The sequence below is a fragment of the Aquarana catesbeiana genome, linkage group LG08 (genome assembly GCF_042186555.1).
Source record: "Aquarana catesbeiana isolate 2022-GZ linkage group LG08, ASM4218655v1, whole genome shotgun sequence".
In the NCBI taxonomy this organism is placed as follows: domain Eukaryota; kingdom Metazoa; phylum Chordata; class Amphibia; order Anura; family Ranidae; genus Aquarana; species Aquarana catesbeiana.
In genome coordinates, this window is record NC_133331.1 from 44,231,028 (window position 1) to 44,256,653 (window position 25,626).

General features: G+C 43.5%; 1 protein-coding gene across 1 annotated transcript in view; it reads left to right on the forward strand.

The window, feature by feature from the left end:
• Positions 1-284: 284 nt before the first annotated feature.
• ENTPD1 (ectonucleoside triphosphate diphosphohydrolase 1) overlaps positions 285-25,626 on the forward strand; it is a 185,141-nt gene continuing 159,799 nt past the window's right edge. The window contains exon 1 of the mRNA XM_073595762.1: positions 285-811. Within this exon, the coding sequence (XP_073451863.1) occupies positions 796-811 (16 nt within the window). The 5' untranslated portion in view covers positions 285-795. The remainder of the gene's footprint in view (positions 812-25,626) is intronic.

Genomic DNA, 25,626 nt, shown 5'->3' on the forward strand with positions numbered 1-25,626 from the left:
CTCTTACATTTCCTATAACATATTGGTTTTCTTTTCTACAAAAAAATATAATAAAAATCTACCTACCAAACAAATCAGACTCGGTAAGGGATAGGTCCATGCCAATCTGTTTGGGTTCCATGAGTAACCTACCAACTCTTCAACACCTGGTCATAGGGAAACCTCATGTAGCAATCCCATAAAAAGAAATACCTTCTAATTAGCGGCACACACACCTAGGAGGACGGTAGCCCGGAATGGGCAGACACAAGGAGGACCGTGTGAGCTTCCAGCAGAGCGTTGCTGAGCCCTGCTGCCTGAGCTGGCCGGAGCTGTGTGCTGTCACCAGCAGCTGAAAGGTGATCTGATGAAACTCTGCATTGCTGCTGGCAGGGAAGGGCTGGCTCTTTAAGAACACAGGCTCTCCCTCTCCCTCTCTCTCCTATTTTCTTTGCTCATATGTATTCTTTCCAGAGTCAGAGCCGCTTCCTAGGATGAAGAATGAGCGCCTTGTGCCTGCAGCCCAGGCTGAGGATTCCATGTAGTGTGCAGGGGAGGCTGAAGACATGCTGATCGCTCATCCATCCTGAGCCATCCTGCTGGGGGGATCGCCCTGGAATTCCGAGCTGCAAGCAGCCAGGGCCCTCTGTCTGTGTGTGTGTCTTCCTCCTCCTGACCTCCTGTCACCGCGATCCTCCATGTCAGCGCTACACAAGAGTCCACCCACAGGCATGGACCGTTAAATAGGCAAGTCTCATGTGCATCTCTCAGTGAGACCGCAGAAGGCACAGGCTGAGCAACCAAGCAGCAGAGCTGATGGAAGAACCAAAGGGTAAGTGCCCCTTGCTGCCAACCCACCTCAATGCTAACCCTCTACACTGCTAACCCTCTACACTGCTAACCCTCTACACTGCTAACCCTCTACACTGCTAACCCTCAACACTGCTAACCCTTCCCTCCCCACTGCTCTACCAGCACAACTTCACAGAAACTTTTCCTGGAAAGCCTCTGATAACCATTGATCACCCATCGATCACCTATTGATCACTGAGACACCTGCAGCAGTTGGACATACAGGTCAGCTCAGGTTGTTGGCAGTGTGGGGGGGGGGGGCTTTCAAAAGTTTGCTTGATGCTAGACAAGTTTATGTTGCTTATCTAGGGGCTCACAGCAATCAGATGTTACATTAAAATGCAATAGCAGTGGTACTTATTGCAGGTGTCATTCAATTCCAGCAATCAGATGTTACATTGTAATGCAATAGCAGTGGTACTTATTGCAGGTGTCACTCAATTCCAGCAATCAGATGTTACATTGTAATGCAATAAAAGTGATACATATTGCAGGCTTCACTCAGTGATGTTACATTGTAATACAATAGCAATGGTACTTATTGCAGGCTTTACTCACTTCCAGCAATCTGATGTTACATTGTGATACAATAGAAGTGGTACCTATTGCAGGCTTTATTCACTTACAGCAATCAGATGTTAGACTGTGATCATTAATAGTGGTACTTATTGCAAGCTTTACTCACAGCAATCAGATGTTACATTGTGATATTGTGATCATTAACAGTGGTACTTATTGCAGACTCCACTCAAACAAATGAGAAGTTACATTGTAGTACAATAGAGGTGATACTTATTGCAGGCTTCACTCACTTTCAGCAATATGATGTTACATTGTGATACAATAGAAGTGGTACTTATTGCAGGCTTTACTCACTCACAGCAATCAGATATTACATTGTAATGCAATAGCAATGGTACTTATTTATTGCAGGTGATGTTACATTGTAATACAGTATCTGTGGTTCTTCTGGCGGGCTCCATTCACAGCCATCAGATGTTACATTGTAATACAGTTGAAGTGGTACTTATTGCAGGCTTCACACACTTACAGCAATCAGATGTTACATTGTAATGCAATAGCAATGGTACTTATTGCAGGTGTCATTCAATTCCAGCAATATGATGTTACATTGTGATACAATAGAAGTGGAACTTATTGCAGGCTTTACTCACTTAAAGCAATCAGATGTTACATTGTGATCATTATTGCAGGCTCCACTCAAAGAAATGAGAAGTTAAATTGTAATACAATGGAGGTGATACTTATTGCAAGCTTCCTTCAGTGATGTTACATTGTAATACAGTATCAGTGGTTCTTCTGGCAGGCTCCATTCACAGCCATCAGATGTTACATTGTAATACAGTAGAAGTGGTACTTATTGCAGGCTCCATTCACAGCCAGTAATACCGTAGAAGTGGTACTTATTGCAGGCTCCATTCACAGCCATCAGATGTTACATTGTAATACAGTAGAAGTGATACTTATTGCAGGCTTCACTCACTTACAACAATCAGATGTTACATTGTCATACAATAGCAATGGTACTTATTGCAGGCTTCACACACTTCCAGCAATCTGATGTTACATTGTCATACAATAGAAGTGATAGTTATTGCAGGCTTCACTCAGAGAGGTTACATTGTAATACAGTATCAGTGGTTCTTCTGGTGGACTCCATTCACAGCCATCAGATGTTACATTGTAATACAGTAGAAGTGGTACTTATTGCAGGCTTCACTCACATCTAGCAATCAGATGTTACATTGTAATATAATAGCAGTGGTACTTTTTGCAGGCTTCACTCACTGAGTAATATTAGAGCCATCAGTTGTTACATTGTATTACCATAGAAGTGGTATTTCTTGCAGGCTCAAATCACTAAGGGGTGTTAGAGCAATCACATGTTACATTGTAATACCATAATAGTGGTACTTCTCGCAGGTTCCACTCACTCACATCAATCAGATGTTACACTGAAATATAATAGCAGTGGTAGGTCTGGCTGGCTCCAGTATTACAGCAAGTAGATGTTACTTTGTAATACCAAAACACTAGTGCTTCTGCAGGTTTTGCTTACTGAGGGGCATTAGAGCCATTAGATGTTACATTGAAACACGGTAGAAGTGGTATTTCTTGCAGATCCACTAGGGGTATTACAGGAATCATCTGTTACATTGTAATACCATAACATTGGTACTTCTGGCAGGCTTCACTAACAGAGGGGTAATAGAGCCATCAGATGTTACACTGGGAGGAGATTTAATAAAACTGAAGCACTCAGAATTTGTGCACGGTAACCACTCAGATTCCAACTTCTGACTAAGCTTTGATAATAAAACCTGCAAGCTGATTGGTTTCTATGCACAACTACACCAGATTTTGCACTCTCCAGGTTTAGCAAATAACCCCGCACAGTATCACAGGAGTGATGGTACTTCCCACTCGCTTCACTCACTCGGGGTATTACAGGAATCCCATTTTTATTTTGTGTATTACATAATACTTTTCAGTTTTAACAAAACATAATATATTGACATAAAACAATTCATAATATTTTGACAGTAGCTTATATCTCCAGATAGTATGTATAATAACCAGATCAAGTGTTAGGGGTCTGTACCAGCATTATTTTACATAGACCACAATCTAATAATCTTTTATAAGTATTAATATTCAATGTGATGCAGTAAAGCAATCAAACTTTGATCTCAAATTGCAATACAATAACAGTGTTTTTAATTGCTGGCTTATTTTTCTGTGCGGTTAGACTGTACCTGTATACCCATCTATATACTGTGTACTGTCAGACCACATGTGTACAGCGTACTGGTAGACCACATGTGTACTGTGTTGGGGTAGGCCATATATGTTCTGTGTAATGGCAGATATCCTATGTTCTATGTACTAGAAGACCACATATGCTCTGTGTACTGGTAGACCACACATGTACTGTGTACTGTTAGATCACATACTGTATGTACTATGTACAGGTAGACCACATATGTGCAGAGTACTGGTAGATCACTTACTGAATGTACTATGCACATAAAGACTGCATATGTGCTGTGACTGGTGGATCACATACTGTATGTACAGGTAGACCACATGTGTCCTGTGTACTGGTAGATCACCTAATTTATGTACAGGTAGACCACATGTGACCTGTGTACTGGTAGATCACATATTGTATGTACTATGTACAGGTAGACCACATGTGTCCTGTGTACTGGTAGATCACCTAATTTATGTACAGGTAGACCACATGTGTCCTGTGTACTGGTAGATCACATAATGTGTGTACTATGTACAGGTAGACCACATATATCTTGTCTACTGGTAGATCACATACCCTATGTACTATGTACTGGTAGACCACATATGTCTTGTGTACTGGTAGATCACATACTGTATGTACTATATACAGGTAGACCACATGTGTCCTGTGTACTGGTAGATCACATACTCTATGTACTATATACAGGTAGACCACATGTGTCCTGTGCACAGGTAGGCTACATATGTCTTGTGTACTGGTAGACCACGTGTACTGCACACTGTTAGACCACATATGCCCAGTGTACTGGTAGATTACATACTGTATGTACTATGTACAGGTAGACCACATATGCCCTGTGTACTGGTGGATCACATACTGTCTGTATTATGCACAGAAAGACCACATATGTGTTGTGACTGGTAGATCACATACTGTATGCACTATGTACAGGTAGACCACATATGTCTTGTGTACTAGTAGACCACGTGTACTGTACACCGTTAGACCACATATGTTTTGTGTACTGGTAGACCACGTGTACTGTACACCGTTAGACCACATATGTTTTGTGTACTGATAGACCACAGTGCTATGCAATGATTGCTGTTAGATACAGATTTGTTATCTCTCTGATATGTGAGCTTATCAGAAAACAAATGGCTACCACTTTCCGGCAAGATGGCCATTAATAGTACAGCATTTTATTGTTCATGTTCTGCCCCTGAATTTAGGAAAACATTTAAACAGAACTGTAACCTGCTATAAATGTGAGCAGCCAGACCTCTCCGAGCTGGTACTTTGTCTTTGGCCAGATCCTGGCATTGTGTGTCACTTGGCAGGCTCTGTGTTTCCCAGGAACTTCGTTGGTAAGACCTCCAGGCCTTCTAGTTCTCTCCACCTGCCACACCTCACCCTTCCTCTTTAATCTTTTATTTGTTTCACAATCACCAGAGTGCAGCAGAAAAGTGAAATAATAGGACAGGATAGAATGCGAACATCAGTGGGGAGATTTCTCTAAAACTGATAAAGCGTAAGTGGGCAATCTATTTCATCAACATCTATACCCAATAATGAAAATATCAGTTTTGGGTAGGCTGACCTTATTAGTTGCTACTGTAAAAAAAATCTGTAAATGAGATCTGTAGATAGCTAAGTACAAAAAAAAAAATTGGGTGATTGGGAGTTAATTGTAAAAGCCGCTCTTATTTGGGTGCCAGCACGGTTAATATAGAAATGTTAGTAGAAATGTTTTCTGCGGTGTGTGTGGGCATGATTAGCACAGCGTGTTGTTTGACTCCTCGAGTCTCGTAAGTTTGCAGTTCAGCAGTTGCAGACAATCCATCTGTTTCTGAGCTGATATTCCTCTGCTATGTTAGCAAGTTTGTTAAGCAATGAAGGGGGCCTACATTTACAGAGATGACATTGAAATATCACCATCCTTGTCATTGTATCACCTACAAAAAAAAAAAAGTCAAAGCTGTTAGATTTCCCCATATATTGTGTTTTGTCATGGTATCATCACAGTAAATTGATTTTCCCTCATGGAAGGACTTTTTCGTCTGTTTAGACCTTTGGAACGTCACTTTTCCTCCAATCTTGGCTGGATATAATCCATAGTATCGTCTCTGCTGTGCTTGTCACTTTGAATTTTATCAACCTTTCATTTTCCTGTTTTGGCATTTCTCACTTTCTTAAATTGAGAAAGCCGATGGAGAAAAAGGCTGGAAAGAGAAAATATGTTGTAGACCGTTTCTGTGTCTGGTGTTCTTTTGGATGGAGAGGTATGCTGCCTCTACTTCTGTGCTCTGCAAAACCAGCATGGTTCCCCCCCTCCCCCCTTTCCCCTTCCCGGGGCTGACTACTCATCTGAATAGTGGCGGGGAAGGCCCTGGCCTTGAGTCCTGGGGTGTTGCTAAAAGTTGTGCTTATCATTTGAAAGAACAGAATGACCTTGCTGTTCTGGGAGATAGCATGGGGCTGCTCACATCGTACGTATTGCTATGGATCAGCACTTCTCTCTGCCTATTGTTCTTCTTGTGTATATTGGCGTGCAGAGGAGTCCTGTTTTGAACACACCTTTTTCTACAAAGAAAAATATCTTGTGTAAACTTTTGGGGAAGCTCACAAACTGCAAATGTTGTGATATAGATTTCTTATGAAATATTTGATTTGTCGCGTCTTATGTCATAACTCCCAATAATAGTGCAGCTTATATAACCTGGGAAGTCTGTGACTGCCAGAACTATTTATTAAACTGGGCAGAATGTATCTATTAGTAGTTAGTCACATTTAACTGGACTTGTTCTGCAATGTTGAAGACATTTTGTAGCTTCAACATTCTTCAACCTTCAAACATCTTTAATGCCTTCAAAGCACTTCAACATTACAGAACAAGTCCAGATGAATTTGACTAACTACTACTAGATAAACCATGACCTGGACAGATGAGAACTTTCATTGACATGGGTAGAATAATTACCTTTTTTTTTTTGAGCATTGTCTTTTTTTCTTATTTTAAACCCTAGCTGTCTTGAAAGGAATTGTTCTGCAATGTCAAAGACTATTTGTATCTTCTTAAAGCCACTTCTTCAACATTCTTCAACCTTTAAACATCTTCAACGCCTTCAAAGGTCATCAACGTTACAGAACAAGTCCAGCTGAATTTGAATAACTTCTAAATGGGAAGTCTGTGACTGCCAGAACTATTTATTAAACTGGGCAGAACGTATCTATTAGTAGTTAGTCACATTTAACTGGACTTGTTCTGCAATGTTGAAGACATTTTGTAGCTTTAACATTCTTCAACCTTCAAACATCTTTAATGCCTTCAAAGCACTTCAACATTACAGAACAAGTCCAGATGAATTTGACCAACTACTACTAGATAAACCATGACCTGGACAGATGAGAACTTTCATTGATATGGGTAGAATGATTACCTTTTTCTGTTGAGCATTGTGTTTTTCTTATTTTAAACCCTAGCTGTTATGAAAGGAACTGTTCTGCAATGTTGAAGACATTTTTCTCCAAGCCACTTTTTAAATATTCTTCAACCTTTAAACATCTTCAACGCCTTCAAAGGTCTTCAATGTTACAGAACAGGTCAAGCTGAATTTGACCAACTACTACTTGATAGACCATGACTTGGACCAATGAGAACTTTCATTGATATGGGTAGACTGATTACCTTTTCTTTTGAGCATTGTCTTTTTTTCTTTTGGTAGCGATAGTGATTTGGTAGCTGTGTGGTGTTGTTTGTTGGGGAGAATTTGGAAGTGCAATCGAGGTTAGGGCAGCAAGACCTGTTGAAATACAGATGAAAAAAAAGCTAACACCCCTTGAGGCACCTCTGCTTCCCTCTTTTTTATAATCATAAATTATGTCATACTTGGTGTAATCTGTGGGTAAACCTTTTAGAAAAGAGATGGGGAAGAAAGCAGTTACATTTGATATTGTCTAAAAATATAGCTCAATTCTGTTCACCTTTCCCAAAGCATAATGGTAAATAGTAAAGAAATCGCCAAGAACGGTTTTCTGAAAATGGAAACTTTTGGAATTGATGATGACAATACAGGCCAGCGCCATTAATTCAGCACTCCAAATATAGGCCAAATATCAGTTTTGACATCTTTGGTGAATATGCTTTCTATTTTTTTGCTGTTTGTTCTTTGTCTTGTATTAAATAAAGAATACTAAAGTTAAAGGATCACTAAAGATATATATATATATATTTTTTTTTTTTAAAATAACAAACATGTTATAAACCAAAAAATATGTAGAAAATGGGATTTTAAAGGTACCTCTGATATAGGAAAAGACATTATCTACTAAAAATATATCAAATATTTATTAAAGCAGTTTTACAAAAAAATTGTACGATAAAATGTGAGAACAGTTTTACATTCACAGTCAAAGGTATACATCCTCAACCTAATATTGACAATGAAAAAAACTGTGGTCACCAAGAGTTCAAGGCATAACCACGTCCACATAATTTCAACATGTTTCGCCCAGAAGGCTTCATCAGGAAAATGGACGAGGCTTTTCAATTATTCAACAATAATATTTACGATAAAAACAACCTTTGAATGTTCAAAAGAGAAAGAGAAAAAAAAAGGTAAATACACAGAAAAAATATACATAAAACATTCACATTTATGTAGCTTGAAAGCTCTTTAGCTTGTGCAACCATAACTCCACCAAAACCACCCACCAGAAACAAAAACAACAACAGGAACAAAAACCATCCCACCCCCCATCCCACTCCCCCCCCCACAAAAAAACACCCAAACACCCCCCATCACACAGGCTCACACCCAACCCTCCCCTAGTACTCCCACCCAACACAACCACCGCGTCAACTCCATACCTCTGTTATAGAGTTCTGGGGAAGTCGCAGGATACAAGGCGTCAGCTGAGAGAAGAGGGGAGGAGGGGTGCCCCCAGAAATAACTCCCCCCTGTGTAGTTCAGATGGATGCCTGATCACCCATAGGGAGGGATGTATATTCTCATGGATGAAGATCATCACAAGCAAAAAGGATGATTACGGTATCTGTAACAGATATCATAGATAATAAAATTTCACACATATTGCGGGTGAAGAGAGAGGTAGACCACAAGACAAACTAGACAGTGGACACCACTCACTAACCCCCCGAAGAGTAGAAGAGTATTTGTATTGGGAGCTCATGAGGACTGAATGGCACAATATCAATTGTAAAAAAGCACCTGTGCAGGTGAAGACAAAGCTGCTCCACAGTTTCTGAAAAAGTATATAAAATGCATGTAGCTATGTTAAACTTCAATGTAACGAGGAACCTATGTACGCTGCAGTTTTAAATCTTCAAGAGCACCTGCTCACCTTGAAAAGATATCACATCGTTATGTAAGAGGCTACGTCACATTTCTATTGGCGCTGCTGAAAGGGCACCCTAAAGTAGTGGGCCACAAAAAATAATCACTTCTTATATTTGGAGAGAAAAAAAAAAAAAAGGGTTTGTTTAAAAGGAAATAGAGCACCAAAAGTGGTGCTTTAGTTTACAATTAGACATATCGCAGAGTGCTAGACCGATTAACGGTCAATGTTTAGTTTTACCTGGTGCCGGCGTCCATGTTTAGCATGAGCTCCCTGACTGCTAGCAAGCATCTGAATGTGTGGGGTTTAAATATCCCTCCCCATGGTACCAAAATGCTGTGCGTGTCATCACACTGGACCTGGAGCCAAGCGGACGCAAAAGGGAAGTTCCTGGTCCAAGGACTGATGACCCGGAACCGGAAACGACAGACCGGACGTAAAACTACTTCCTGTATGCCCAAAACAGCACTAAGACTCCCTTTGGACACAGTGCTGAGCCAAGAAGGAAAACTTGGACAGTTGGAAAGATGGCTGTGGGATACAGTTATACCGCTATGCCAAGGACTATAAGGAGACCTCAAGGCGGGCGTATACCGGGTTGGCAACCCCCAGGAAAGAAAAGCCCAAGGGGGATGTGTGTCCAACCTAGTATACACCCTTGGGCGTCCATACAGGGATCAAATGGTACTGAACTGGGGGGGGGGGGGGTTAAAAACGAGGGAAAATAGAGCCTGGGGAGGGGTAAAAAAAAAAAAAAGGGGAAGAGGGGTTCCCCAAGGTTTTGGTGTGGTCATGATTGCACATTACAATAATTCGTCTACAACATTGTACCACTAATTTACATCCACATATGAAAAGCTGTATCAATATGCACATCATTGCAACTGACTCAATATATGTTAGTATCCCTTTTCTAAAAGATGTATTGTTTCTAATAGGGGCAATTCTGGCCTAGACAACCAATCCAGAATTAGTCACGAGAGGAATCGTAAACGTCTGGTGATCTCATGATATTCAAACGCAGTAAATGTTAACAAAACAAAGGAAGGGAAGACACTCAATGGGGCACATACTCCCAAGGAGACAGGAGTGACCAGATCACAAAAGGGGGGTGATGTTTATAGAAAAGGCTTATAGCTAATCCCCTCATTGAGGCCGGGGGACCGAGTGGCCTGTTTTTTGTGTGTGTGTGTGGGGGGGGGGGGGGGGAGTGGGATGGTTTTTGTTCCTGTTGTTGTTTTTGTTTCTGGTGGGTGGTTTTGGTGGAGTTATGGTTGCACAAGCTAAAGAGCTTTCAAGCTACATAAATGTGAATGTTTTATGTATATTTTTTCTGTGTATTTACCTTTTTTTTTTCTCTTTCTCTTTTGAACATCCAAGGTTGTTTTTATCGTGAATATTGTTGTTGAATAATTGAAAAGCCTCGTCCATTTTCCTGATGAAGCCTTCTGGGCGAAACATGTTGAAATTATGTGGACGTGGTTATGCCTTGAACTTTGGTGACCACAGTTTTTTTCATTGTCAATATTAGGTTGAGGATGTATACCTTTGACTGTGAATGTAAAACTGTTCTCACATTTTATCGTACAATTTTTTTGTAAAACTGCTTTAATAAATATTTGATATATTTTTAGTAGATAATGTCTTTTCCTATATCAGGGGTACCTTTAAAATCCCATTTTCTACATATTTTTTGGTTTACTACTTTAGGGAAGATGGTACATACATAAAAAACGTTTGTAAACACTGATCTCTACCCATATAGCCTATAACAAACATGTTATACTTACCTCCACTGTGCAGCTCGTTTTGCACAGAGTGGCCCCGAACCTGGTCTTCTGGGGTCCCTCGGCTCCCCCCCCCCCGCAAGGACTCAACACCCTTATGCGAGCTCCGTTGCATGGTGTTGAGTGCTTGCGGGCACACTCCCGTGATACAGCCGGCGGCCATAGCCGCTCACTGTATCACTCGGCTCCGCCCCCGACGCGCCGCGTCATTGGATGTGATTGACAGCAGCGCGAGCCAATGGCTGCACTGCTTTCAATCCATCCACTGTAACCAATCAACGGCCAGGCTGAGTGGCGAAGAGGATGTCAGGGGCAAGGGGTCAGGTAAGTAAAACGTGGGGGGGCTGTTGGATGTTTTTCACCTTAATGCATACAATGCATTAAGGTGAAAAAAACTTTTACCTTTACAACCCCTTTAATATTTTAAGCACCCTTTTTAAAAAGTTTACTTAACTCAGTCATAGTTTTGGTAGGGTGTAACATTTTCATTGTTAGCAAACTTAGCATTTGTGTTGTCCCCATGCCTTCTCTTGCCATGAACACATGTAGCAATTTACATCTCCACTTCTGTGTCCTTCCTTCTCCTTGCGCAACATGCCATAACAGAGCAGGTATTAACCAGGAAAAAAAAAAGATGTTGAATTCTGGTTCAATGGGAGGCTTGGCTAACTCGGCTTGATTAAAATAAGCCTATGGTGGGGGCGTGGCTTAGCGGCAGATGTAGACGGTCGCATCTCTCTCCTGCTCCGCCGAGAATCCGGGCAAAACATCCTACAGAACATTACTACAGGTCCATCTCGGACCCCCTGTGGATCGGAACCGATCAGGATACGATCGCGACCCGTACCGCTGCTTTATCTGCACGAATCCTGCCATGACAAGGAAAAATAAAGAAGCCAGAAGCCTCATGGAAGAACTCAGCCAAGATGGCGCCTGGACACAGAGATCATCCAAAGAGAAATATAAAGAGGCCGCACAGAAACTTCTATATGGAGGTAAATTACCCAAAGACCCTCAGACATCCTCATCTGCACAAGGAGAAGCTGTGGGAGGCCAGTCAGAAACAGATGACACAGCCCCACTGGAAGATGTCGATGGATTGTCTCAGGCCTGGGACACAGTGAGTACCCCCAGGGATGTGTTCACAGGGCGGCAGAATGCATCTCCTGTTACAGATGAGACAGAGCCCACTTTAAGGGATATATTGTCAGCAGTGACATCATGCAATATGTCCATTACTGCTATGGCTGATGAACTTAAGGGGGTGAAAGCTGAAATATCGTTTGTGCGCCATGATATGCAAAAGCTGAGGGAGCGTACCTCCGCCATAGAGGGTAGAATAAGCACAATAGAAGATGAAATGACCCCCATGCAAAGAGATCTACAATACAACTGTCATCTCACAGACCAGCATGCAGCACGTTTAGATGACCTAGAAAATCGCATGAGACGTAATAATGTGCGTGCTATAGGTATTCCTGAGCGGGCTGAGGGCAAGGATCCTGTCTCATTCATTGAGCAATGGCTAATAAATACTTTTGGCAAAGAGGCCTTCTCCCCACTTTTTGCTGTAGAAAGGGCGCATAGGGTGCCAGCACGTCCCCTGCCACCGGGTAATCACCCACGTTCATTTCTTTTCAAGTTACTTAACTACAAAGATAGAGACGCTATCCTGTCTAAGGCTAGAACCATGAGTGGCAGTCTGGCTATCGACAACTCCAAGATTTCTCTGTTTCCAGATTTCTCTGCAGAGCTGCAAAAACATCGTGCTAAATTTATTGAGGTGAAAAGGAGGCTCCGGGAACTAAGTGTACAGTATGCAATGCTATATCCTGCGCGCCTCAGGGTAACAGCCCTGGGAGCAACACACTTCTTTGATCGTCCGGACATGGCTGCACAGTGGCTGGACCGAGAGGAACGTGCAATCAGGGCAGCCAAATCGCAACATCAAGCACCGGTCTGAACATATAATGACTTTTCTGATGTCAGCTGAGAGATTCATCACTTTTCATTGACTTTTCTTCAGGACGCACTGTTCACAGGTTCAGGGTACGTTGATCCCTTTGGAATGGCTGCAATTCCGGGGGGGGAAAAAATCCTTCTTTATTTTTTATTTTATTTTTTTCTTTCTGTTCCGTTACCCCTAGTCAAGGCGGGTCGAAAAAGGAGAACACTAGAAACATAATTACGCGGTACATCCCACGTAGTATGCAGAGGTGAAACCCCCTCCACTATCTTAACGGGAGTTTCCACTGCCCTCCCCCATCCATGGCTAAGCTATGGAGACTATACATTCAGAGGCCTGTTTGGCCAGGAGCCATGTTGGCTTTAACAGTTTATTTTTGCTTCTTACAAGACTTACGTTATACCATCGGATGTTGCTTTAGCCCACCAGGAAATGCACGAAGGACCAACCCCATCACGAACTGTAAGGTCACCCTGTGCATGTTCACATGTACATATGGTAAAATTGGTTTAGCAAATACAGCTTCTTTATGTCCATATACTGAGTTAACACGAATGTTGGAGGGGGATTGTATGGCAAATGTGTGGTTATTATTCTTATTGATGGATAGACTTCCTTATGGCGGTTAAATTTAAATTTAAATTTATGTCCTGGAACGTGTGAGGACTAAGCAACCCAATAAAAAAAGTAGCAGTTCTTAGACACCTTAAATTTGTGGGGGCTGGAATTGTGTGCCTACAGGAAACGCATTTTTCTCCAGATCAGGCGCCCAGTTTCAGCCCTCTTATATATAATACTCAATTCCACTCGACTTATACAGCATATTCCAGAGGAGTCAGCATTCTGATTCGTCAGGATGTAGAGTTTAAATGCATACGGAAAATTATAGACCCAGGAGGGAGATATGTGTTCTTATTGTGTAAAATATTTGGTTTTTCATGTATTATAGCAGGAATATATATACCACCGCCGTTTTCGGCAGGGGTCCTCAGGTGTCTGGCAGGGTTTATGGCTCAATTCCCTGATACTCCGCTCCTAGCATTAGGAGACTTCAACAATTACTTAATGTATCAATGGGACAAGCTCCCAGCTCCCACTAATATACCGTTAGGAGGTGGGGGGTTCACACCCTTTGCCAGGTTACTTGGGGAACTTGGACTGACAGACATATGGCGGCAAGGTCACCCACACGCCAAAAAATTCTCATGCCACTCAGCATCACATGAGGGACTGTCCAGAATAGATCTGGGTCTCGGCAATCTCGCAATGCTGCCATTGGTAGCGGAGTCAGATTATTGTGACAGACATATTTCAGATCACTCCTCATTTTGGGTGACTATTCTACTCCCCGGCACAGAGAAAAGGACAGGGTGGAAGTTAAACCCTTTCTGGCTTTCACTGTTCCCAGAACAGGACCCCATACGGGTCTCATTACAACTTTTTTTTAAGGACAACCTGGGTAGTACTACGCGCAGTATAGTATGGGATGCAGCAAAAGCATATTTACGTGGCCAATTTATCAGAATAATAAATCGCATTAAAACAGACACTAAGGCATGGGAAACACTGGTAAGAGAAAAGGTCACTGAGACTGAGGATAGATTTATAGCTGACCCTAATGAAGATACAAAAAGAGCGTGGTTGGGAGCTCAGTCCATGTCCAACCAACTGGCGTTACAACTGGCCGAAAACAAACGTTTTTTCCTACAACAGAGCCATTTTGAGGAGGGTGAGGCAACTGGGCACATGCTAGCTGTGATGGCGCGTGCGCAGCGGCCCTCCTCCCTGATCTCGGCCATTTGAGACGAGCAGGGATCCCCTCAATACCAGACCGCAAACATACTACAAATTTTTAAGTCATTTTATGCCTCCCTCTACACCTCTCAGGTACAACCCACAGGGGAACAGATAGATGATTTTCTAGAACAGTGTGAGCTGCCTCGCTTGTCAGCCTCGGATTTTAATATGCTTAATGCGCAACTGACTGAGGAAGAATTGTCTATCGCTCTAGCACAGTCGCATAACAATAAATCTCCAGGAATAGATGGTCTCCCATCCGAGGTATATAAGCGATATGCAGATACATTGCTCCCTGAATTATTAAAAGTATACAATGAGGGATTAAGGGAAGGTAAACTTCCTGATTCCATGAATGAAGCGATTATTATCGTACTGTTGAAACCAGAGAAGAATGCAACATCACCAGACTCATACAGACCTATATCCTTGCTTACAGCGGATGTGAAGCTGTTGGCTAGGATATTGGCAACCAGACTAGCCAAGGTTGTACACAAACTAGTGCATAGGGATCAATCAGGATTCATTCCAACCAGATCCACGGCCCAAAATATTAGGAGGCTCTTTCTGAATCTACAGATTCCTGTGGATAACCCTGGCAATAGAGCAATATTTTCGTTGGACGCAGCTAGGGCCTTCGACAGCGTCGAGTGGCCTTACCTGTGGAAGGTACTTGAACATATAGGCTTGGGGGCAACATTTATTAAATGGGTTCAACTGTTATACGCAGCGCCCTCAGCTAGGATTAGAATTAATGGAGAACTGTCAGAACCATTTCCCTTGTTTCGAGGCACTAGGCAGGGGTGCCCTTTGTCGCCCCTGCTGTTTGCCTTGGCCCTGGAACCTCTGGCAGCAAAGATAAGGGGGGACCCAAACATAACAGGATTCAAACGAAATACGGGCACAGATGTCGTCTCCATGTATGCGGATGACACTTTACTGTACTTGGGAGACACACAGGATACATTAAAGCATGTTATGTCCCTCATTAACCACTTCAATACCAGGCACTTAGACACCTTCCCGCCCAGCCCAATTTTCACCTTTCAGCTCTGTTGCAATTTGAATGACAATTGCGCGATCATGCTACACTGTACCCAAACAATTTTTTTATCATTTTGTTCCCACAAATAGAGCTTTCTTTTGGTGGTATTTGATCACCTCTGCGGTTTTTATTTTTTGCGCAACAAATAAAAAAAGACCGAAAATTTTGAAAAAAAACAAGTTTTTCTTTGTTTCTGTTAAATTTTTTTGTAAATAAGTACGCTTTCTCCTTCAATAATGGGCACTGATATAGCTGCACTGATGGGCACTGATACGGCGGCACTGATGGGCACCGATGAGGTGGCACCAATGAGGTGGCACTGATGAGGTGGCACTGATGATGGGCACTGATAGGCGGCACTGATGAGCACTGATAGGTGGCACTGATGGGCACTGATAGGTGGCACTGGTATGCGGCACTGATGGGCACTCATAGGTGGCACCGATGGGCACACATAGGCGGCACTGATGGGCACTCGTAGGTGGCATTGATTGGCATATATGGGTGGCACTGATGGGTACTTATGTGTGGCACTGATGTGTGGCACTGATGGGCACTGATAGGTGGGCACTGATGGGCACAGATGGGCACTGACAGGTGGCACAGATGGGCAATGACAGGTGGCACAGATGGGCAATGACAGGTGGCACTGATATAGCATCGCTGGGCAGATCTGGTCATTGCTGGGCAGATCTTTGGCATAATAGTGCCAATCAGTGCCCATTTGTGGACACTGATTGGCACAGATTGGGCACATGTGGATGGCCATGGGATACATACCTGGCCATCCACGTTGCCCCTTCCCTGGTGGTCCTAGTGGCATCCCTGGTAGTCCAGTGGGGTGATCTGCGGGGGGGCTGCGCTGATAAACAATCAGCGCAGACCCCCCCTGCCAGGAGAGCCGCCGATCGGCTCTCCTCTACTTGCGTCTGTCAGACGCGAGTGAGGAAGAGCCGATCAACGGCTCTTCCTATTGACAGCGTGATCAGCCGTGATTGGACACGGCTGATCACGTGGTAAAAAGCCTCCGCCGGAGGCTTTTTACCAAGATCAGTGTAGCGGTGTGTCAGACTGACACACCGCTCCACCGATCGCCGCGATGCGCGCCCCCGGGGGCGCGCTGCGGCATGTTATCCTGCTGGACGTCATATGACGTCCAGTCAGGATAACACAACCACTTCCCGGACGTCAATCCGCTATAGGGCGGGCGGGAAGTGGTTAAAGAATTTGGTAACCTGTCAGGCTTTTCCATTAACTGGAATAAGTCAGTGTTGATGCCGGTAGATCCCATAACTGAACCATTACCACAGGGAGCTGAGATGATACAAATAGTACCAGCCTTTCGTTACTTAGGTATACAGATATCCCCAAACCCATCCCAATATATAAACCTCAACCTAGTTCCTTTACTTAGTAAATTCTGTGAAAAATGCACGTCCTGGTGCAAACTGCCACTCTCAGTGGTAGGAAGAATTAATTTGATAAAAATGGTATGGGCACCGCAGCTCTTGTATATATTTAACAACTCCCCGGTTTGGATCCCTAGAAAGTGGTTTGACAGGATAGACTCCCAATTCAGGGAACTGATTTGGAGCAAAAAGACAGCAAGGATTAGCTTAAAGACACTACAGTATAGAAAGGATGGAGGCGGGTTGGCGGTTCCTCACTCCAGGGCCTATTACCTAGCATCCCAGCTCCAGCAACTGGGGGGCTGGGGGGTGACAGATCTAGCGGACCCTATCCGCAGACTGCTAGCTGTACAAGACGAGAGTGTGACGGCTCTGGAGTGCCTGGAGGCGGGCTACATGCATCTTGACCCTGAAGCCCCTACAGTGAGAATGCTTAAAACATTATGGGCTCACACGAAAAAAATAGTGGGGATCAGAGGTTTCATAGCACATACACCAATATGGCATAATACCAACTATAGTTATTAAAGTTAAAAGGATTTAGAAACTGGGAATTGTTAGGTATCCGATACCTATCTCAACTGTATAATGGACCAAATCTTAAATCCTTTATGGAAATGCAGGTGGAATTTAATATTCCACGAACTAATTTCTTCAAATATTTGCAGTTGCGACACGCGATGCAAACGCAATCGCAACGTACTCCATTACATCTGACTGATCACACACTGATACAGGGGATCTTCTTGGAAGACAATAAGAAAGGAATGATTTCCAGAGCATATAACATACTTCTCAATGCCATGCAGGACCCATCTGGTCTTCCTTGTCGGCGAGGCTGGGAGGAGGATATAGGGAACATAGACGGGGAGACATGGAACTTGTGTCTATCCTCTGCACCCTTAGTCTCAGTGTCCGCATCCCAAAAGTTATCGCATCTATATTTACTGCATAGGGTTTACAGGACTCCGGTCAGGTTGCACAAATGGGGGATTAGAGAGACTCCATTATGTCCGAAATGTGAGGGTGCCCACGGGGACCTAATCCATATGATATGGAGATGCCCCAAACTTTTTCGTTACTGGAAGGAAGTTCTAGACATAATATCACAGGTTTATATGTTCAATATTCCACGAGAGCTAGTGGTGTGTTTATTAGGAGCATTGGATGAGGAGGCTCTAACCCCTTCGGCACATACAGCGGTCCTTCGACTATTATACATTGCACGTAAACTCATTGCTCAACTCTGGATCACTCCCAGAGTACCCACTAGAAAACAATGGGTGGAACAGGTTAACAAATTACTAATTAGGGAGAAACTAACATACCAACACAGAAAAGCTCCATGCAAGTTCTACTCTTTATGGCAGGCTTGGCTAGATGTTCCGGGTTTAGCACCACATCAGCTGATAGATAGGCTATTACAAATGTAAGATTCTAACTGCATTGGCAATGAGGTAGCCAAATACTTGGTAAAAAGAAAATGTGTGATTCCAGGGGAAGCAACATGCCATGGTGGGCTGAGGCAACTTTTATGATGTTTTGTTTCCCCATGCCCTTAGGGAATTGGGGAAGCTTGAGTAAGAAAAAGGTAGTAGAAAAAAAAAAAAAAAGAAACGAGAAAAGTTTTGTTTTGTTTGATTGTTTTTTCTTTATTTTTGTTCCTACCCTTCTATACTTTTCTCTTTGCTCTCTTTATATGGCTATGACAATGTAATAGTAAAACGCATTCTTAAAGACATTGATATCCGGTAGTATCTGATGATGTGTTGTTGAAGATGTATGTTCCATATTGCCATGATATTGTAGTACATCAACTGCCATATATTATGTAATGTGAAAGTCAAAAATAAATTTTCTTTTCTGATTAAAAAAAAAAATAAGCCTATGGTGACTTGAAACATGCCAAATGAACTTTGCTGCAGAATATCAGGCACCAGGTCACCCCTTCGTGGCCTTGTTTTAAATGACAAGCCCTTGGCATTGGTAGTATTGACACACTTCCTTCTCAGAGAGCAGTGATTCATTCCTGGGCAGCCCATTGACAAGCCACATGGTAGGTGGGTGGAGTGCCTATTAACCAACTTTAAGAGATTCATTATTTGTGTAGACCAGTGGTCTCCAAACTGCGGCCCAAGGGCCAGATGCTGCCCTTTGCTTGCCTTGGGGCACTATTGCTCCCACTGACATCAACAAGTCACTTTTCCTCCCACGGACACCAACAATGAATCACTATTCCTCCCACTGGCATCAACGATGGGGCACTATTCCTCCCACTGACAGCAATGATGGGACACTACTCCTCCCCTAATGCTAAACATGGGGCAATATTTCTCCCACTGATGTCGGGACGTTTTCTACTCCCACTGGCCACAGTCCGGTCCCCCGAAGGTCTGAAGGAGAGTAAAGTGGCCCTTTGTTTAGAAAGTTTGGAGACCCCTGGTGTAGACACTTCAGAGGTTCTCTGGCCTCTGGAGAATTGTGAAGAATCTCATAGTGTATAGGTGGAACCAATGTCCTGTAGGTAGGAGGTTGTAGACTTCTTAGACCTACAAATTGTTGGGAAATTTAAGATCTTGCTACGTTCCACCTAGAAGTATACAGGAAATAGGATATGTTATAATAATGATACTGTATGTGTGAACCGGGCTATTGGGGTTCATCCTAGAAAATTAGATCATGTACTAATGAACTTGTTTTTTAGGTGTGAACTGGACTTGGATTTTGTAATTTTCTCACATCTCAGTAGCTGTGATAACACATGGCAGGTTGCTAGCTCTTAATCTTCCCTCCAGAGGCTGTAGGCACAAACACACGACTCCAGGGACAGCTCTGTCTTATGATAAACACGATAACCATGTACTTGTACACCCTTCAGGCGATATGTAGACAGGGTATGGTCCTTATAGGAGCTATGTGTGTCACCTTTACATAAACAACCTTTTAATTTTCTGTATCCCCGCTTGAGATTTACTTTCTCCTAACATTGGGGGTTATTCACTAAAACTGAAGTGTGCAAAATCTGGTGCAGCTCTGCATTGAAACCAATCAGCTTCCAGGTTTTATTGCCAAAGCATAATTGAACAAGCTGAAGTTAAAAGTTTTCCATGCACAGCTGCACCAGATTCCGAGTGCACTAGTTTTAATAAGTCTACCTCATTGTGCCTTGGTTGAGATCTCTAATGCCCCGTACACACGGTCGGACTTTGTTCGGACATTCCAACCACAAAATCCATGGATTTTTTCCTACGGATGTTGGCTCAAACTTGTCTTGCATACACGTGGTCACACAAAGTTGTTGGAAAATCCGATCGTTCTAAACGCGGTGACGTAAAACACGTACGTCGGGACTATAAACGGGGCAGTGGCCAAAAGCTTTCATCTCTTTATTCTGAGCATGCGTGGCACTTTGTGCGTCGGATTTGTGTACACACAATTGGAATTTCCGACAACGGATTTTGTTGTTGGAAAATTTTATATCCTGCTCTCAAACTTTGTGTGTCGGAAAATCCGATGGAAAATGTGTGATGGAGCCCACACACGGTCGGAATTTCCGACAACAAGGTCCTATCCCACATTTTCTCTATGGTTGAACTCTACTAACAGTTCCTACTTGTATTCAGAACATGCAAAGAAGTTTCAAACATTCCAGTCAATAGGTATCAGGGTGCAAGATATTGTACAGGTAATCATCAACTATATTCAAATTGTATGTAAACTCTACATCTATTTTTGGCATCATGCCTAAGGCCTCTTGCACACGATTCTCCTGTTTGAGCATCTACTTTTTGAGACTTTTTTTTTTGTATGTTGCAACGAAACGTCTTACACTCCGCTTGTGTGCTTTCATCATATACTGCTTCCTCCCAGTCTGAATATAGACCACTCCCAACAACAAACAAGACTGTACTCGTTTGGTTGCTGAACATGGACTGTTTATTAGTCTTATATACAGTCTTATATACAGCTGAAGAGGAGGTTCCCCCCTTCCTGCTCATATTACTCTAACAATACACCTGTAACCAGAAACCTAATTAACATGAGCTAGTTATCTAATCATTTACCCAGACTTGGTGACTCCGAGATATGACCTTTCAGGGTAGACTTTCCATCTCCTCACTCAACTTACAATACACATAAGTATAAACACATCCCCCAATAGTTTGTTAGGAGACAAAGGTGTGTTAATGAGCACAATAAACTATTGGGTGAAAGACCCGGGCTTTCCAGATCTCATTAATGAGCATTGCTTTCACATACATCTATCCACTGAGTCCCAAGCTGGCAGAGACCATCATGGCCTCCTTAATAATGTCCTGTTGCATTACATAACAGAATATTCTCCTAAATGCTTGTAGCTCCCTCAAATGCCAGGGTCCATAGTCTGTAGGCAAGAGGCTAGCATTCAGTCCCCAAAAGCCTCTGTCCCGGGTGAGTCTGTCACATATGTGTTTGCACATATTTTTGCGCATATGTAAATTCACAAAATTTTGCACGCATTTTTGCGCAAATGCGAGCAAACGTATTCTCGCAATCTTGTTCTGCACAATATGTAAATGGGGTGCATTTGCATGCATGAGGCATAAATTACTGACCAAAAATGCAGATTTTTCTATTTTTTTTCTTCTGAAAAATGCACAGCGCTTGTTTACGTGCCTGTGTGCATAGGCTCATTAAGGCGGCACTGATAGGCACAGTTAAGGCAGCACTGATGGGCACAGTTAAGGCGGCACTGATGGGGACAGATAAGGCAGCACTGATGGGCGCTGATGGGTGGCACTGATGGACACTGATAGGTACCACTGATGGGTGGCACTGATGGGCAGTGATGGGCGGCACTGATGGGCACTTATGGGCACTGGTAGGTGACACTGATGGGCACTCATAGGTGGCACTGATGTGCAGAACTCTTGTGACACTGATGTGGGCACTGATGGATGGCACTGTGGGCACTGATGGGTGACGCTAGTGGGCACTGGTAGGCGGCACTGCTGCCTATTGCCAGGTGTCACTGGCAGGGGGCAGATGATCGCCATGATCGGGACTGATGTCCCTCTCACGGCCGCCGGTGATCGGCTTTTTTTTTCCTCCTCACGCTGTCAGCGCGAGGAGAAAAAATAGCTGATTACTGGCTCTGTTTACATCACATGATCAGCTGTCAATGGCTGACAGCTGATCATGTGATAAGGGGTCGGGACTGACCCCTTACTCTGATCTGTGATCAGGCGAGTCTCATAGACTCGCTGATCACCGAGCGTGCCACGCGTGCGCCCTGCAGGGGGCGCGCAGGCCGCTCGTGCACTGGACACGTCAATAGACGTCGTCCCGGCAATGTAGGTCCGCGCTGTTGCCGTCATTTGGCAATAGCGCGGATCTGAAGCGGTTAAAGGAGAATTAAACAAATATAAATAGTTAAACCCACAAGTGCTTTTTTTTATCCACTACTATTCCTTGATATTGGCTTTTGAAATTTACAAATGCAGAAATTTAGAAATTGGATGAAAGGTTTAGCACTGGGGAACACTTTTTGAAAGATAAATAGTGCATTTTATATACAACTATATAGATCAGACCAAAATGAGGGACAAATGAGGAGCAAAGAGGGACAGAGGGACTTTGTTCTGAATCTGGATCAGTCCCTCGAAATCAGGGAACTATGCTTTCTACTACCTAGGTACTTATTGGGCTGTATTTACTAAAGGCAAATAGACTGTGCACTCTGCAAGCCCAGTTGCTCCAATGCTTAGTAAATGAGGGGAAGTTCTTCTGACTTCCATCTTCCAATCATGTGCAAGCAAAAATGCTTTTTTTTTTTCATTTTCCTTGCATATGATTGGGTATTCTTTGCAAAGTGAAGCTTCATCTGATTTACTAAGCTCTGGAGCAACTGTACTTGCCTTTAGTAGAATCCACCCCATTGTTATTTATGATGGCTGGAGTACTTGTGACTACTGGCAGGATAATAATTGGTTACCAGTTTGTAACTTGTGAACGTGGCTGAAGATCTGTACAGAATAGATATTAGCAGAGTAAACAGAGCGGGAATGTTTTTTGTCAGGATATAAATGGAAGAATAGCAGGTGTGTAATGGAGCGGAGCTCTCCATCTATGGATAAACAGCTTGTTGTGATTTGTGAATGGGACACAATACAGGTTCACTAAAAATTGATTTCACTGAGTGCCATTTCTTGGAACAATGGAAACAAATGAAGGACAAGGTTGGATTTGTCTCGACATGCCATGAAAGTTGAGAGGGAGCGTGTGCAATTTTTTTATTTTATAGGAACATTTTAACTAGGGATGCACCAACGCCATTTTTTTAACACCGAGTATGAGTACCGATACTTTTTTTTAAGTACTCACCGATACCAATTACCGATACCTAGGAAGACTAGGTAGAGGGGCGGTTTGGAAGGTGAAGGGGGGAGTCAGGGGGCTGGGTGAAAACCTGGGGTGAGGACAGGGTGGTGGGGGGAGTAGGGGGGTAAGCAAGGGCAGGGTGGGGGGTGGAGTAGGGGGGTAAGCGAGGGCAGGGTGGGGGGGGAGTTGAAGGGTAAGTGAGGGCAGGGTGGGGGGTGTGGGGGGGAGCTAAAAGGGACTCTGGGAAGACAAAGGACAGAGAGGGCATGGCCATCTAAGTGCAGTAAGAAATACACTCACAAGGTTAAAAAATTCCAGCATAAATGATGAATGTGGCATTCATCTGCTCTACTCTCGGATGGTAGCCGCTGGAGTGTCGATGGCCAGAGGTCCGGGGGTGCTTCCTTGTAAACTCAGAGACACTCGGAGGCACTGATGATGCCACTTCTGTGTACGTCACCAGTACCTCCGAGTTTCTCCAAGTTTACAAGGAAGCGCTGGGAGCCACTAGCGTCCCTGGACCTCTGGCCACCGACACACCAGTGGCTACCACCTGAGAGTAGAGCGGATGAACACCACAGTCATCATTTATGCTGGAATTGTTTTAACCTTGTGAGTGTATTTCTTACCCTTTATTCATTAAATTGCAGTCATACTGCACTTAGATGGTTGCTTTAGGACAGGAGGGTGACAGCTGGTGGGAGGGGAGGAGGAGACAGGGAGGGGAATCCCGCAGACAGCTGAAATGTCATGGATTGTTAAAGACGCGTCGGCCCTGCTCCTTAACAACCAAAAATTGCTTGCATTCTTTTCTTTACATTTCAGCTGTTAGAGGGGAAATCCCGCTGACAGCTGAAAGAACAGAGCCAGAAGGTATCGGTTTCGCATGTGCATGAGTACCGATACCCAGGGCAGGACTTAGGGTGGTGGGGGGGCCCTGGGCTTGAGTCACTTTCGGGCCCTACCTTCTATACATTACTTTAAACTTTTAGTTTTATTTTAAGCGCGCCACTCTGATACCGTTTGTCCGCCATTACATCACTGTCTAATACAGACAGATTTTCTCAACGGCAGTAAACGAGGCACTACGTAACTGCCAATAACCAATCAGCAAACCTCAAGATAAGAGTTTAAGGAATTTTAAGGAAAAAACTATTTAAGTAAAAAAACTTACATTTAATTGCTCATCAATGCAGCCTTGCACAGCATCCATCTGCATGCTTGTCCAGTGTCATTTGCAGCCTTGCCCAGTGACATTGCAGCCTTGTCAGTGTCATTTGCAGCCTTGCAGCCTTGTCAGTGTCATTTGCAGCCTTGCAGCCTTGTCAGTGTCATTTGCAGCTTTGCAGCCTTGTCAATGTCATTTGCAGCCTTGTCAGTGTCATGTGCAGCCTTGCATCCTCCATCTGCAACCTTGTCCGTGTTATTTGCAGCCTTGCCTGCAGTGATTTGTCATGACTAGTGTAGTCCAGATGTACCCCAATTTTACCCATACTGTTAGCCACCCATACTCCACCCTCTTACCAACTTAAATAACGAGACCACACCTTTCATCTGGAGTATAAATGGCCATAACAGCCTTTTATTAAACAACTGTATAAAATTACCTCCAATATTAACTTCAATATGAATAACATATAAACTCAGATAAAACAACATGTTTTAAACAATCTGTTGGTCAATGACGGAGCTACCCCAGTTTACCACATATCCACAAGAGGGCACTGCAGGAACATGTTTCAAAACTGATAAGGCCTCCAGCTGTACCGCTCGGAGACAACCCCCTCCCGCAGTGCAACATACCGGTATTCCTTTCAGGAATACACAGGAGGGGCCATACTATTGCTGACCCCCCACCCCTTTTAACCTTTTATTTACCGCTACCGTCACCGACCAACAACAACAAACCAGCCAACCATCCAGCTGTCATGACGACCAAATGCTTCCAAACCTGAAAAATAAACACACACATTAACAACACCAACAACACATTACACAGGGAGGGAGGGTGGGAAATTCTGCCTCCTCGTGTCTCCTTCCCAGCACACTGTTCCGTTTTTGCTCCTCCCCTCTTTTATAAGGCCACTCCTCCTTACTTTCCTGTTATCTCCTCCCACACTTTTCCTTGAAACATTAACCCTATGTGTGTCACTAGACACACTGTCATGCCCGGCCCTGCACTATTCCTCTTCTTTCCATCATTCCGGGCCTCACTTGACTAGTGTAGTCCAGATGTACCCCAATTTTACCCATACTGTTAGCCACCCATACTCCACCCTCTTACCAACTTAAAT